Below are 15878 nucleotides of genomic sequence, written 5' to 3'. Positions count from 1 at the left end.
CTGCATCATTGCTGTTCATAAGCGCAGCGCTGCTTTGTTTACAGCGGTAACCCAGGAAACGCTGCATCATTGCTGTTCATAAGCGCAGCGCTGCTTTGTTTACAGCGGTGACCAAGGAAGCGCTTTAAGCGCCACCTGCTGGCAGAGAGTGCATCTGCGTCTCGTTCAGCTCGTCGCTGTTTCATGCAGATATTTTGTATGTATAGTTTCACAAAACTGAAGTCAAACCATTCCGTTTCTGCTTCAAATTTCGAAACTATACAGTCTAATTTAGATTAAAAACTGCTCGTGTTGCACGCATGCAGCATCTGTGTTTGGATCGTGATTAAAATGCAGTGGTAGCCTCTGATATTAAATGTTAAGAGCACAAGACAAAGCCTTAGTTTGTTTATAAGATGATATTTATTTTATTTGCGCTACTTATTTATTTGATTTGGGGCTTGTTTTAAAATGTCAATGTAGTTTTGTTATTTACATTTACATTATATTGTGTTATTTAGCAGACGCTTTTATCCAAAGCGACTAACAAACGAGGACAATAGAAGCGATCAAAATCAACAAAAGAGCAGTAATATGCAAGTGCTATATTAGTATATTATTATAGTGTTATATTTAAATTTCACAAAGAAACGTGCAGCATTTTGTCCAAGCAATAATAAAAGGACACGTTTAATTTATAATTGGTCTTAAATCTAATTTTGTTTTAAAAAAAATTATAATAATCGTGAATCGAATCGTGAGTTGAGTGAATCGTTACATCCCTAGCAAATATCTCATTTTGACATGTGTACTTATTACTTAGTAACATTGACATATTTGTAGCAATAGCCAAAAATACAGTGTGTGGGTCAAAATTATAGATTTCTCTTTTATGCCAAAAATCATTAAGATATTAAGATCATGCGCCATGAAGACATTTAGTAAATCTGCTACCGTAAATATATCAAAACTTAATGTTTGATTAGTAATATGCATTGCTAAGAGCTTAATTTGAACAACTTTAAAGATGATTTTCTCAATATTTAGATTTTTTTGCTCCCTCAGATTCCAGTTTTTCTAATAGTTGTATCTCAGCCAAATATTGTCCGATCCTAACAAACCATACATCAATGGAAAGCTTATTTATTCAGCAATTTCGACACTTGTGGCTGGTTTTGTGGTCTGGGGTCACATATTAAGCGACTATACTTCATGCTGAGGCTTCCTAAAATGACTTTTAATATGTTAAATAGCATGCATGCAACACAGACATAATGAGTAACTGCTAAATCAACCTCTGATATGAGCTTCGTAAAGACAACCACTAGGCAAACATGTGAGTTTGGATATTTAATAACAGAATCTGTTCATGTTTACTGATAATTCAATAAAAGGAGTCATGCAAATCAGATGCTAACGTGCTAATCTCTCCTCTCACGCGTTTAATTCACTATTTCATTCAAAATAGCAACTAAAACCGGTTCATCTCCACTAATATATACACATAGCAGTCACCTAAATGAGCCTCAGCGTGCGCTATGTTTGTGTTTTACAACAGAATCGTATTAGCATACTAGCGGTTAGCTCCTTTGTTAGAACGACTGCTCAAAGCAAACTAACAAAGACCAAGCAAAATAAAACGAGCTCGGGCTTTTTTATCGAGCGCGAATGTGGCTAAAGATGAAATGTAAGTGAAATTAATAGTTTGATTTACCTCTGTAATTTGCAGCGCGTGATAAAAACCGAGGGAAAACAAGCGCACACGCGTCTTCTTCACCTCCCGGATCAGGAAGTGACGCACACTTCCGCCCCCTTCAGGCTGAGACGAGCAACTGCAGCGAACAAAACACACACACACACACACACACACACACACACACAAACAGATGGCTGGATACTATTGGGTTATTTCTTCTTCTTCTTCTTCTTCTTCTTCTTCTTTCCAGTTTAACGGTGGTTGGCATCCAGCTTATTGGTGCATTACCGCCCCCTTTTGCTCCGGAGTGTGGATCAGATAATAGGTGATTCCCTTTTCCTACTAAAACTCACACATCACTCACATTAATATCCACACACACATCATGCATCATGCATCAAATCCTGCCTAAAACCCCTGCTTCCCTTAAAAAAGTAGGCTAATCTATATTCTACTCTGTGCATTATTTACTGTGCTTAGTATGTGATCTCCTGCGCCCCAATCTCCCTTATTCTTCATTACCTGCCTCTGTGTTTCATGTCTCTTACAAGTCATGATTACGTAATTTACTCTATAGCACGGAATGCCACGGAATTCGTATTACGAATAAATCAAAAGTAGGTCTGCCACTTAAAGGGTTAGTTCACCCAAAAATGAAAATTAGGCTGTGTTTTACTCACCCCCGAGGCATCCTAGGTGTATGTGACTTTCTTCTTCTAGTTATGTTAAAAATCGTCCTGGCTATTCCAAGCTCTGTCGTTGCAGTCAGCAGGTGTTGCATGCATCAGTCCAAAAGAAGTGAAATAAAAAGCGCCCATCCATAAAAAACAAAGTGTCTCACACGGCTCCAGCGGGTGAACAAAGGCCTCCTGTAGCGACTCGATGCGTTTTTGTAAGAAAAATATCCATATTCAAAACGTAATAATCACTTTAATGTCGCTTGCGCTCGCTGTTGTACACAGAAGCCGCTCCGGGCGGATGACGTATGAGGTCAGCGTGCAATGATAGAGCTTGGCATAGCCAGGACAATTGTTAATAGTGGTCGACCGATATATCGGCCGATAATTTGGCATTTTTCAAATATCGGCTTCTGCCGATAAGTTTTTCTTCTTGGCCGATGTGTTCGATAATTTCTCAGAATTTGATATAAATGCCTCCATTTCTCCTCTCTTTCCCAGCTCTCTTGCCACCTTTTATTGATTTTCTCCCATACTATGCATTTAACCTCTGCTTTACTTACATTAACCTGCATTTCTTTTGTTAGTGCCCTTTCTCATTACCCCTAATCCCAACATGTGCTGGGACCCACATACTGTATATCTTACCTGATATCCCTTATGAACTATTCTTGTGTTTAATTGAAACATATAGGATATCTTGCCGAGCTTTTGAATGGAATGACCTTAAACTCACTAAAACTGATAAAGAGTCAAAACCTTTCCCTGCCCTTCCCTTTCCACCCATTGCAAAGCAATTAAAATTGCTATCATCTCTACTCTATATATACCCCTAATGTATTAGATGTTCTTTTACTAATTTCTATTTCTTTTCCCGGAATTGCCTTCCCAAACCCTGTTTTTCCTGTCTCTGGTTTTTTAGCACCATCTGTATAAATTTGTATGCATTCACTATAATTACCTCCGACTCGATTTTTAAATACATTTTTCAAATGAATTTCTTCCCTTGCTTTCTTTTTCTCCTTAAGCACAAACCAGTCTACTTCAGGCCATGCGGGGCAATCTCTGGAAAAACTACCGTAGGGCTTATTATTAAGGATAGTATTGTTCAGTTTGGGTTGAGTTAGTTTAATTGCTTCATGTGTTGTATGGATTTATAAAAAAATACTTATTTGTATCTTTTATATTACGCTCGGTATAGGAAATTTGGTAGATAAAAAGTGTTCATTTGTTGGACTTACATTTCTGTAACAATAAAACAACTCAAGGTTGTTCTTAGTTATAACTGGGGTCAAGCGATTAGTCAACAGAAGAGACAGACGGCTGCACGTGAGTGTCCTGCGTAATACTTGGTTATAGATCTGCTGTTGGAATTATTACTTGCTGCTAAGAAGGAATATTTCGTTTTCTGCCTATTTCTACGTTATATGTTTGTTTGCGTTTGTATTTTTGATTGCACTTTCTGGTAATTATAATAACTGCCCTCGGCTAAGAAGGAGCGCGTGTAATTTAATTGCTCCCTTCCTGCGTTGAAGTGTATAAGTCAGGGGGCTACAAAAAAGCATAAAAATACTTTAAATGACAAGAGACAAAAGATCCTGAAGTACATTACTGATAACAAAAATGAGAAGAAATTTAATTAGGCTATTAAAAAAATTAAATGTAATATGCAAAGACTTCAGGAGATTACCTTTTACCGTAAATTACATGATTATTCTTCGTTTTTAGCTCCAAAAACCATAAATCTGAGAGAATTTGCCAGTATTTCTACAGTAAAAGTACATATAGTTACATAAATACATAAAAGTTTTATTAAATAGTGAATAAATAAAAATGTAAAAATAGTAAATAAATAAATGTGTAAAGAAATTCTAAATAAATACAGCACTATAATGAGTAGAAAAAACTTAATGAAAACGAAATATTTTCCAAATAATATTTTTGTATAACATTAACGTTAATAATAGTAATTTTTCACAGTATTAATTGAGTCATATTTTATTTATTTTAGGACGGGGTCCTAAATGTACTGGAGAAGTGCTATTATTTAATTATGTTTAAATATTATTGCTACCCAGTACAGTGTAGCTTCATATTATTACTGCACAGTGTTTTTACGTGTTTCTTTTTACTAATTGATTGCAATAGTAATATTGGCTTATTCAATTATAAATGCTTTGTTAGAAGCCTCAAGTACGTTTTAAGGATGTTATTACATTTTTCTTTAATTTCATCCGTGTATTTGCTTTCACTCTAATCTAAGATGTACTGCGATAATAAAATAATGAACAAATAAAAGCTGTGTCTCATACTTCACCATAAAGAGAAATATGACACTGTCTCTTTAAATGTTCAATCCGTCCGTTTCAAAACTACGAACAGACTTTTCAGGCGTCCGCCAATCGAATTCAAGCACTTGTCCATTGCTGGGCTCTCATTGGATAGCACAACATTCATCATCCCCAAATAGGCGGGGCTTAGTGGCCTGTACATTTTAAGCTAGGGTGGGTCTTAAAGACCATGCTCATATTTTAACTCTTCACTGTTTGTTTTTAAATAACATATGTTAAGTTTATACTCCTAAAGGTAAAAAGTCCCCAACAATATACACAAAACGCCCTCAATGAATGACTCTTGTTCTGGGCCACCAGGCGCCCACAACGAGATCCTTTGTGTCTCATCGGAAAACATTAAGTATGGCAAGCCCTAATAACATTTAATTCTTAAAATGTACTAATATCTATTTTAATGGTACTAGTATTTATTTTGTTAGCTACTTGTATCTATTCCATTGAACACTAGTACTTAATCATTATAGCTACTAGTGCTTATTTTTTAGCTACTAGTTCTTCTAAGCACTAGTATCTGATGAATACGTATTAGTACTATTTAAAAAGATACTGAATCTTCGTCTATGGTTTTTATACGATCTCGGAACAGTTTGATCAATTTGTAGACATTTTTAATGAGACATCTGTGTAATTAAAAGGATGCGTAGTAGTTAATAGTCTCTACTGGCCTGTTTAGACAAGCTCTCCATAAAACAAACAAAACAAGCCCTTGCAAATTAATTATTATTATTTTAAAGACGCATATTATACAGACACTTCATTTTAAATGGTATTTTATTATTTGATTGCATTTAATATATTATACTTTATTTTATTTTATTTATCCTTTATTTTTCCAGGAAGGTCCCATTGAGATAAACGAAATCTCTTCTTCCAGGGAGTCCTGGCCAAGATGACCGTACAAAAAATGTCACATAAAATTTCACAAACATACACCTCACAAGACAAAATGACATATTACCAAAGTAAAAACAATAATCATAAATCAGTAAATTAATTAAAACAACAACATGACTCATTTGCTGCATCAAACACTGCACTAAATTTTTTTAAATATTCAAAGAAAGAATTGTTTCTAATGGAGTTACAGTTTGAAATTCATTCCACAACCACGGAGCATAGTAAGAGAAAGCTGATTTTCCATGCTCTGAATGTATCCTGGGTATTTCTAGTTGAATCCCATTTGATGATCTGGTGATATAATTCTTTCTACGTAGGCATTAACTAGAGATGTAATTTGGAATTTGCATTGGGTTTGTAAAACCTGTTTTTATGCATGTTTTAGCCTGAGTTTTTGTTGCAGTTACAGTTTTGACCACCAGAGTGTGGTGTTTCGAGTGCTTCGAAACAGTGAATCGGTTGAATTGATTCGAAGCTTCGAAATGGTTAGTTTCTCCCATCACTAGTACCTAACGGAATAAATACTAGTAGTAGCTAAAAAATAAGGACTAGTAGCAAGAAAATACAGTATTGACCCGAATATAAGACAATGTTTTTTTCTTGGAAATGCGTCTGAAAAAACGCGGTCGTCTTATATTCAGGGTCTAGACTTTGACATGTCAATAATACACCCACAACACTAGGTGGCGCCAAATACGCATAAAACGAGTGTGCCGTGAAATACGTAATGTAATGCATGTTGTAAAGATCACGAGTAAAAGCTAAAGAGAAAGAAAAGCTTACAGCTGCATGAGTCGTGACTGTCACGTTAACCTGATGCGACCAAACTCTTTGTGATTTTAAAACGTAAGACAGAACCCAGATTTGAAGACTACAGTAAGATCGGGCCAATACGGTAGGCACTAGTACGTTTTATAGATTAAATGCTAAACCGGCTTGCCATATTTGAACCGCCCAATGGCGCCGTGCCGCACGCAGAGGGGGCGGAGTCTCGCAGATCCCGCCCACCGTCGGGTAATCGTCGGTTCGACTGAACCCAACTGCAGTGCAGAGTCGGAATGGGGGGCTTGGCCCCGGTCCAGCACGGTCCAAATTAGCTCTCCGTTGAATTACATGCAGTCAGCCAGTGGAAGCAGCTGAGATCCTGACGCCCCAGTCCCGCAGCCTTGTATGGGGGGTCCGAGCCCCGCAAGCCTGCCGCTCGGGTCCGCTTTCGTCCACGAACGCCTTTTCCAGCAGCAACTTTACAGCGAAAGGACAAGAACAAAGACTTTATGTGTAAGTAAACCTTCACACATTCGCCGAAAGTTAAAAAAAACCCCACGTTGACGTTAGTTGAGTCGACACTACTTTAACGCTAGTCTTCTGAAGATAATGCGTGAATTGTGTTTTTCGTAATTCAAAACCGCTTCCAGCACACAAACAGCCTGACAGATGGGAATACAGTCATAAAACGGGAATAGCGAAAGTGCCTCTGTAGATGTGCTGATGTATCAGCGCCTTCTTTGTTCTGTCTGCTGCTGAACAGGAAAGTCTATACTTCACCTAACGTTACTAGATTCAGAAACCTGCTGAAGACGGTAAGAGAGCAGCAGCCCACTGCAAGAACTGAATGTACTATTTTACCCAGACACAGAGTGACTATTCTCCCCAGTCTGCCACCTACACACACACATACACACACACACACTCTCTCTCTAACACACACACACACTCTCTCTCTAACACACACACACACTCTCTCTCTAACACACACACACACTCTCTCTCTAACACACACACACACTCTCTCTCTAACACACACACACACTCTCTCTCTAACACACACACACACTCTCTCTCTAACACACACACACACTCTCTCTCTAACACACACACACACTCTCTCTCTAACACACACACACACTCTCTCTCTAACACACACACACACTCTCTCTCTAACACACACACACACTCTCTCTCTAACACACACACACACTCTCTCTCTAACACACACACACACTCTCTCTCTAACACACACACACACTCTCTCTCTAACACACACACACACTCTCTCTCTAACACACACACACACTCTCTCTCTAACACACACACACACTCTCTCTCTAACACACACACACACTCTCTCTCTAACACACACACACACTCTCTCTCTAACACACACACACACTCTCTCTCTAACACACACACACACTCTCTCTCTAACACACACACACACTCTCTCTCTAACACACACACACACTCTCTCTCTAACACACACACACACTCTCTCTCTAACACACACACACACTCTCTCTCTAACACACACACACACTCTCTCTCTAACACACACACACACTCTCTCTCTAACACACACACACACTCTCTCTCTAACACACACACACACTCTCTCTCTAACACACACACACACACACACACACACACTCTCTCTCTCTCACACACACTCTCTCTCTCACACACACACACACACACAATAATCCAGCTTTAAAGCATTATCTGGGTTATTGATGTGACTGTAGGAAACTTGCATCTGAACTAAAGTGTGGGGTTTAACCTGTTTCAGTATCATCAGCATGTTGGGGGGGTTGGAAAAGCCAGATAGCATTTGCATTTGCAGCCTCTCCATGTCAGTCTGATTTCTCAGTTCATGTTAGGGCAAGGTGTCTTTTTTCCTCAATTTTTTTGTCACTCGCATTAAAGCCATTAATGACACAGTCTTGTTTAATCTGATTTTTAAATACTTTTTACTTCAAATCAGAGTTTGCAATGATGTGATTCACCTCGTAGTTGGTTGGTTTGGTTCATGGCTTGTTTACTCTTTAACAAAGACTTTTTTTTTTTAATTACCAGATGTAAAATAAATGGGAAAATAAAATCTTTTATATTAATAAAGGATCTGCATCTTGGGTGCAGGCTGCTTTACTTCAATCAGACCAATATGTTGCTTCAAACCTGTATGCTTTTTTTGTTTTTTGTTTTTTTGAGCGACATGAAGGTGAGTAAATGATGACGAGAATAATATTAATAATAATAACTGATGATATAAAAAATGTCTCTTTGTCCTGCAGGTTCTTTCTTCAAAATGACACCAACAGGAGCAATGGGGGATCCCATTAGGTAGGTTTAGTCCCGCAGTAATCGCAGTGTTCTGATGATATCCCAGCATCCCGAGCGCACGGTGACTTCCCTCTATTGTGCGTTCACTTCCTCAGAGCTCACAGCGGTGTTCCTGAACCTGGTGGCGCGGACACATACACCACACACACACCCCACACACAGACACATACACCACACACACACCACACACACAGACACATACACCACACACACACCCCACACACACACACACCACACCACACACACCCCACACACACCCCACACACACCACACTTTTGTGCAATTTAGTAGAAAGCCAGAAAAAGTATATTCTTGTAAAACATACTCAGATAATCTTTAAATTTTTTGTAATGCAGTGCATGCTCAAATATCAGTGAATCCTAAAATTGTGATTTATAGATCTGGAAAATGCACGACAATGTCTAAAATTGTATAAAAGTCATGGAAAGTGAATATGATTTCTGTTTTTGAGTTATGCACTGCTCTCAATTATTTAATCGTCTAGAAATTGTTCCATAACATGATTTTTGAAAGCTCATCAGTGACCATTTGAAAATGATTTGCACAGTTCATCCTGCGTGGTTTCAAATCTGTTCGCTTCCCCATCTGTTGGCTTTAACGATCTCTTCGCACAAAAAGGTCTTTCATTTAACGAACATGTGCACACTATGATCATATAACTCTGGTGCTTTTAGCCACATTTTGGCAGAATTAGAAGGTGTCCAGTTCTACGGAAATGGGCTGCAGGATTAAACCAGATCTACTTCAATCTGTCTCTGACTGAGAGGATACTAGAGAACACGCTCCTGTACTCTTTATTTAGAGGATGACATTTGCAAAACCACATATACAGCAGTCCCACAAATTATTCAGACACTTATGTCACTTAAAAAATGTCTACATGTCACACACACACACTTTATATATATGTATCTCTCTCTCTCTCTCTCTCTCTCTCTCTCTCTCTCTATATATATATATATATATATGCACACACTGCTGTTCAAAAATTTGGGATCAATATGATTTTTAATGAAGTTTCTTGATTTGATTAAAAATGCAGAAAATAACTGAAATATTGTGAAATATTATTGCAATTTAAAATAAGAGTATTCTATTTTAAAATACTTTAAACTGTAATTTATTTCTGTGATCAAAGCTGTATTTTCAGCATCATTCCTCCAGTCTTCAGTGTCACATGATCTTCAGAAATCAGTATAATATGCTGATTTATTATCAATGCTGGAAACCGTTTTTGCTGCTTAATATTTCTTTGGAACCTGCGATTATTTGATGAATAAAAAGTAAAAAGAAGAACAGACCCTTTTTGTCTAAATGGTTCCATAAAGAACCTTTAACACCTGAAGAACCTTTCTGTTTCACAAAAGGTTCTTTGTGGTGAAAGAAGGTTCTTCAGATTATAAAAAGGTAAGAAAGAGATGGTTCTTTAAAGAACCTTTGACTGAATGCTTCTTTGTGGAACCAAAAATGGTTCTTCTATGGCATCGCTTGAAGAACCTTTTGAAGCACCTTTATTTTTAAGAGTGTACCATTCAAAAGTTTGGGGTCAGTATTTATAAACTCAAAAAAGATCAGAATTGTGTGATAAAAAGTCTCAATTTATTTATTTTTTTACTCCATTGCAGAAGCAGGCTTCCATAATGATCGCACAGCTCTATCCACCTCATTTTTAACGTAAGAGCGGCGTTGCCGTTTGATACTTGAATGTGCGAGGCTTCCGGCGTCCTTCAACTCGACTTGCATTAAACAACAAAATATGAGGAAAACAGCAGATTTTAAGTTTAATGAAATGCATACATTTTAAGTGTCCAAATAATATTTGGTGCAGTTATTGTTAGGGTTCATGCAATCGTTTTATCGTCCTCTAGGCTGCAGAAACTTGCACAGGATTTCACTACAATGGCACTGAAGTTTCTCTTTGTGTTCTGCAGCAATATGCTACTCAATGAATTCGTTTGGGAATGCAAACAAGATTATCTGAGCGTAGTGCTCTGTAAAACTTCCTGTTTCCTGAGCGCTGCAGGACAACAGCCTTGTGCAATAGGCTTCATGTAAACAGGGTACCGGCCTTCCCTGCAAACAGCACTGTTATCCAATTATTACAGACGACTGTCATTGCTCTTCTGGACAGCTGCAGCTCTGGTTTTCTGTTTGGCTGTAATCATAAAACATCCAGGATAATGTACAGTCACCCCAAAATATCATCGCATCATGTTGTAGATGATAAACCAGGTGAAGACATTAAGAAACCACCATCAAGCCCTGGCCAACACCAACAAAAACCCAAACGAAATGTGTGCTTATGATTTTGTTCTTTAAAACATATGCTGTCAGGTTTGATATTTTGCATCTATCTAACAAAATGAAATACTTTTGGGTGACTATGCATGTGGGAAAAAAATGGAAAGTTTCTGTTAGCCATTATCATGAACTGAAACCCTGAAAAAGAATGGCTTTGCCTTCTATGAAATGAGCAGGGTCTGTTGTAGAAACAGTCACAAACATGAAGTGATTGTATATTGGCTTTCTTTGTTTCTTTGTCCTAAAATCCCTCAAAAGAGGTTAGTGAGTGCATCTGGCACGCTGTTCTGGCCGCTTGCCACAACTCACACAAATCTGTTGCAGCTGAGCTGCAAATTCAGATGGAGTCGCCCAGCGAGACCATGAAGCTCAGTGGAAGGTGAAGGAATGGAAGTGAATCACACCTGACACAACAGCACTTATAAAGACACGCCTTCACCTATAGCTTGGAGAAACATCACACATGTTCACTTTACCAGACCAAACATGCATTTGAAGAGCCTCAAACTGCTCTTTGTACAGCCTGTCTCGATGCTTGAAACATCAAACATTATGAACATCTGTGATGATAAAGCTTTAGATTACATGGTGTTTGCCAAGTCAAGCATTAGTATTACCTTTGAGCATCTTAAAATCTACTGTTTTAAATTATTCTAAAACTATAAAACTTAGCAGAGCCTGTCTGACACTGCTGTACTCTGCAGAGGTGAACTGTGGCGAGGGGGTGCTTTAGAGCGACAGCTGCCCCTGATATTCCCTGATATTATTACATTTTATTGAATGTCTGACGGTGTTGACAAAAAGTGGGGACGCAACTTTAAAATCTTATGAAACATGCATGTGTCATTAAAAAACATCCTTGCTTTGATAGGAGATATTATTAAGTGTTGCTTTTGATAAAACAAGCTATTTTTCATCATTAAAAAAACATTGTTATCCATTTTATTGCATATGAATGCTTGAACCCTTCTCTGTGGACACTGTTTTAGATGTAGTGAGAGGACAATAAGAAACATAGATTTGGTATAATAATGAGAAAATTAAATTGAAGGTGATAATTGTGTTAAATACATTCTATTGTTAATCCCTCATGACATTTAAATTTTAAAATATTGTTATTTTTTAAAGCTAATAGCAGTTACCCTTGCTGGACCTGTTTTGTCCCACGTCTCAAGAATGACTGCTTAGTGATTTGAACCTTAACCCTCAAGTTACGGCCATATTTACCATTGCTCTGCAAAATTTTGTGGGCGAAATCCAGTCATTCCTATAGACCTTGTGCACCAGAGAGACATATTTTGCTTTCCATATATTTCATTCCAAGAAAATACACTCACATCAGGGTTATTATAGTTGACTAAAACTAAAACCACAGAAATGTTAAAAGTTACTTGAAATAAATGTTAGCTGAAAATTAAAAACAAAAAAACGTATTTTATTTTAATTTAGTTTAACAAAAACTATAATAGTATTTTGATGCCAAGACAACGCTGAATATGTCACATTTGAAGAAAAACTATTGTCTATCACGTGTGAATATATAAATGTATATTTTTGGTATTAAGGTTGAAACTAAATATATTTTAAATTTCAAAAATATATTATATTCACATATAAAATACATTTTTGCCAAAATATTTCTTTCTTTCATTCCTTATATGGAATTTGGTCACACAAATACGCCAAGCCGACCAACAGACAGACATCTTGGTTTGAAAGTCACTTCACTTCAGTGTGAGCAGACTGCGAAATTTAGCTAAAATGAGACAGAATATAGTAGATTTTATGGACTTTTTTGACACGTACAATTAAACAAATACTTAGCAACCACCCAGAACACTCCAGCAACTGCCTGACAACATAAATAACCCCTTAGCATTGAGGCCAGTGTTGCCAAGTCTGCTGTTTTCCCACGAAATTGGGCTACTTTAACACTGTTGCCACGTGTTGAAGCGACCCCAATAACGTGATATTTAGCACCTGGGGCCAGGTGCATAAACATAGTCACCACGTTAAAACTGTGTCTTAAGCATCAATGAATGCGGGTGAGGAATCCCCAAATGTGATTAAACATGGATCGGATCAGCCAGCAGCTAACATCGCTACTAACAGGCGCTCGAGGTCGAGCAGACAGCGGCGTTCAGCTCAGAGCGCAGCCGAGCCCAGGACTCTGATAGTGGGCGACTCCATTATCAGAAACATCAGTAGCAGAAATTCAACAGCATGCTGCTTTCCTCAAGCAACAGTTTCTGATTTAAACAAGGAACTTTGGAAAATTCTGATGAAGCACAAGACTGCAAATCGAATCATCATCCATGTGGGGAAGAATGATATTCGGAAAGAGCAGTCAGAACTCCTTAAGAAGGACTTCAGTGAACTCTTTGAAACACTTCGAAGACTTAAAGTTCAGTCGTTCATCAGTGGACCACTCCCAGCAAGGGGAACTAATATGTTTTCACGTTTGCTTGGGCTGAACACATGGCTACAAAGAATCTGCAGCTCAAAAGGAGTCAATTTCATCGACAACTTCAATCTTTTTTGGGGCCATAGACAGCTGTTTAAACTGGATGGCCTCCACCTAAACAAACTTGGTGCAAGAGTGCTAAAAGACAACATCTTTTGCTTCCTCCGTCATCCTTCAGTAGTGTGTGCCAAACTACTCAACCTCAATGGCACACACACACCTGGACAGAGTATGAGTGACCACAGGACTTCATATCAGCTTCCGAGTCATCATGTGGTTGACACACCCCACAAGGACACTGATAACACCACGCGAACCCTGCCAAAAACGTTGGTTTTTACCCCCCGAACGCGATTGGGCTAGTTTTGAGTAGCAATTGGGAGGGGTTTTCTTGTGAAAACCTGGCAACCCTGGTTAGAACTGTTATTTGAAAATGTTAAAATTTTCTGTAAGTAATAAGTTGCTTAACCTTAATTTAAACAGGCTAACAAGTCACAGAGCTTCAAGCACCTTATCGCTTTTAGAACATTTTTACCGCGCAATCAAAAAAATGTAATCTTATTTTATTGATCAAATTCATGAAGTCTGGTTCTTTCACTAAAAGATCTAATAGTGAGATCTGCTCCAGTCAGCTGATTGTTTGTAAATGCATTTTTTTTTTTACTTATACTGACTTCAGAATACAAATAACCAAGCTTTATTTTTTGTTTGCCTCCCTCTGCTGGCTGCAGTGTGTCATTTCATACTATAACATGCTAAGACATACACAAAGCAAAATAATTTAAACCAGACCACTTTGCTTTTGCAAAGACACAAGACAGGTACATTAACCCCGGTATGAATGTACAGTAATGTATTTATTGACAAGTTGTTACAACTAAAAAATGTGAGCTTCCAGCGATTTTTAAACAGAAATAAGAGTCTACATTATTGTGCAAAAACAAAAATAACAAATACAGCAGCTTTTCCTACAGCAAAGCCGATTCTAAAATCTGAGGACACAATGAACAACAACAACAACAATAATAATACGAAGCACTGTTTACAATCATTCCCACGTGCTGCTCGAGCTCACAGAAGTTTAATACTGTACGAAAATGTGTTCAAGAGATGTTTGTAATTTCAGACATAACACCACCGACGGACAGTCCAGCATCCTTCATTTGATTGTCAGTAGGTTTGCAGTGCGCTTTTGTAATACACAAAACCTCTATGAAGGGACACATGCATCCTAGACTGCTGAAGAAATACATTTTTCTCTGATTTATGGCATGGACTCTTGATGAAATGCATTTTTTATTGAGGATGTCCGTGTATCTGGATCCCTTCAGTGTTTCCATCTCCACCAGAGCTTGACTTTTCATTTCACCGGCAACCCTGCTGTTCGTCCTTGACACGTCGACTGTGAAAGCGGTCACGTCTCTGTTTTCTCTCGAGATGTGTGTACAGTCTTCACCACCTTGGCGGAGCTTTTTGCGTCCTGCTCGGAGCTCTCTGAGAGAGTGTCTTTGGAGCCTTTCTTCTTCTGAAAGGAACAAAAATAGGCACACACATTACAGTGTGCAAACACCAGATGTTGATTAAATAACTAAACTGTCAAAATATCCAAGTTAATCAAAGTATCATAACTGGAGGGAAAATGACAAACCGAGTCTTGCTTAAACCAACTGAAATCAGATGAATATCTGACTCTAAAGGTTAATATTTTACTAAGCAATGAAACTGTGCACTAGTTACTGGAATATTTCATTTAATTTGCTGAACATTTAGTCATCCTCAGGCCATCCAAGATCAGGATGAGTGTTTCTTCATCAGATTTGGAGAAATGTAGCATTGCATCAGTGTCTCAGCAATGGATGCTCTGCAGTGAATGGGTGCCGTCAGAACGAGAGTCCAAACAGCTGAAATAAACATCACAATAATCCACAGCACTCCAGTCCATCAGTTAACATCTGGAGAAGACAAAAGCTGAAACATATCCAGCATTAAGATGTTTTTAACTAAATTATGAGTCCATAATTCATAATAACGCTTCCTCCAGTGAAAAAGTCAAAATCCTGCCACATATTTGTTTAGAGCTGTTTAAACGGTGCTTGATCTGTGCAGATTTCTCTCCTGATTCACACCAGAACACTGACTCACTGGAGGAAGAGTTAGTATCCAGAAGCAACGGCTTGAAGTTAAAAACATCTTAATACTGGATTTGTTTAATCTTTTGTCTTCAGATGTTAACTGATGGACTGGAGTGCTGTGGATTATTGTGATGTTTTTAATCAGCTCTCATTCTGACGGCACCCATTCACTGCAGAGCATCCATTGCTGAGACACTGATGCAATGCTACATTTCTCCAAATCTGACGAAGAAACAAACT

The 15878-nt window shown here is 38.0% G+C and overlaps 2 protein-coding genes and 1 long non-coding RNA gene across 3 annotated transcripts in view; 1 reads left to right on the top strand and 2 right to left on the bottom strand.

The window, feature by feature from the left end:
* LOC107549009 (serine/arginine-rich splicing factor 9-like) overlaps positions 1-1829 on the bottom strand; it is an 11251-nt gene extending 9422 nt beyond the window's left edge. Inside the window, exon 1 of the mRNA XM_016229907.1 lies at positions 1694-1829. The gene's annotated coding sequence lies outside the window, so the exon portion shown is untranslated. The remainder of the gene's footprint in view (positions 1-1693) is intronic.
* A 4760-nt stretch (positions 1830-6589) lies between these two features.
* LOC107549008 (uncharacterized) lies at positions 6590-8851 on the top strand. Its single transcript, XR_001604523.1, has 3 exons — positions 6590-6881; positions 8672-8720; positions 8816-8851. It is a non-coding gene; the product is annotated as an uncharacterized lncRNA (long non-coding RNA).
* A 5463-nt stretch (positions 8852-14314) lies between these two features.
* The window catches only part of epb41l4a (erythrocyte membrane protein band 4.1 like 4A), a 59510-nt gene continuing 57946 nt past the window's right edge, over positions 14315-15878 (bottom strand). Inside the window, exon 21 of the mRNA XM_016229860.1 lies at positions 14315-15031. Coding sequence (XP_016085346.1) covers positions 14921-15031 — 111 coding nt within the window. The 3' untranslated portion in view covers positions 14315-14920. The remainder of the gene's footprint in view (positions 15032-15878) is intronic.

This window comes from Sinocyclocheilus grahami, unplaced genomic scaffold, assembly GCF_001515645.1.
Source record: "Sinocyclocheilus grahami isolate Dianchi unplaced genomic scaffold, SAMN03320097.WGS_v1.1 scaffold359.1, whole genome shotgun sequence".
In the NCBI taxonomy this organism is placed as follows: Eukaryota; Metazoa; Chordata; class Actinopteri; order Cypriniformes; family Cyprinidae; genus Sinocyclocheilus; species Sinocyclocheilus grahami.
This window is presented reverse-complemented; position numbering and strand designations above follow the sequence as displayed.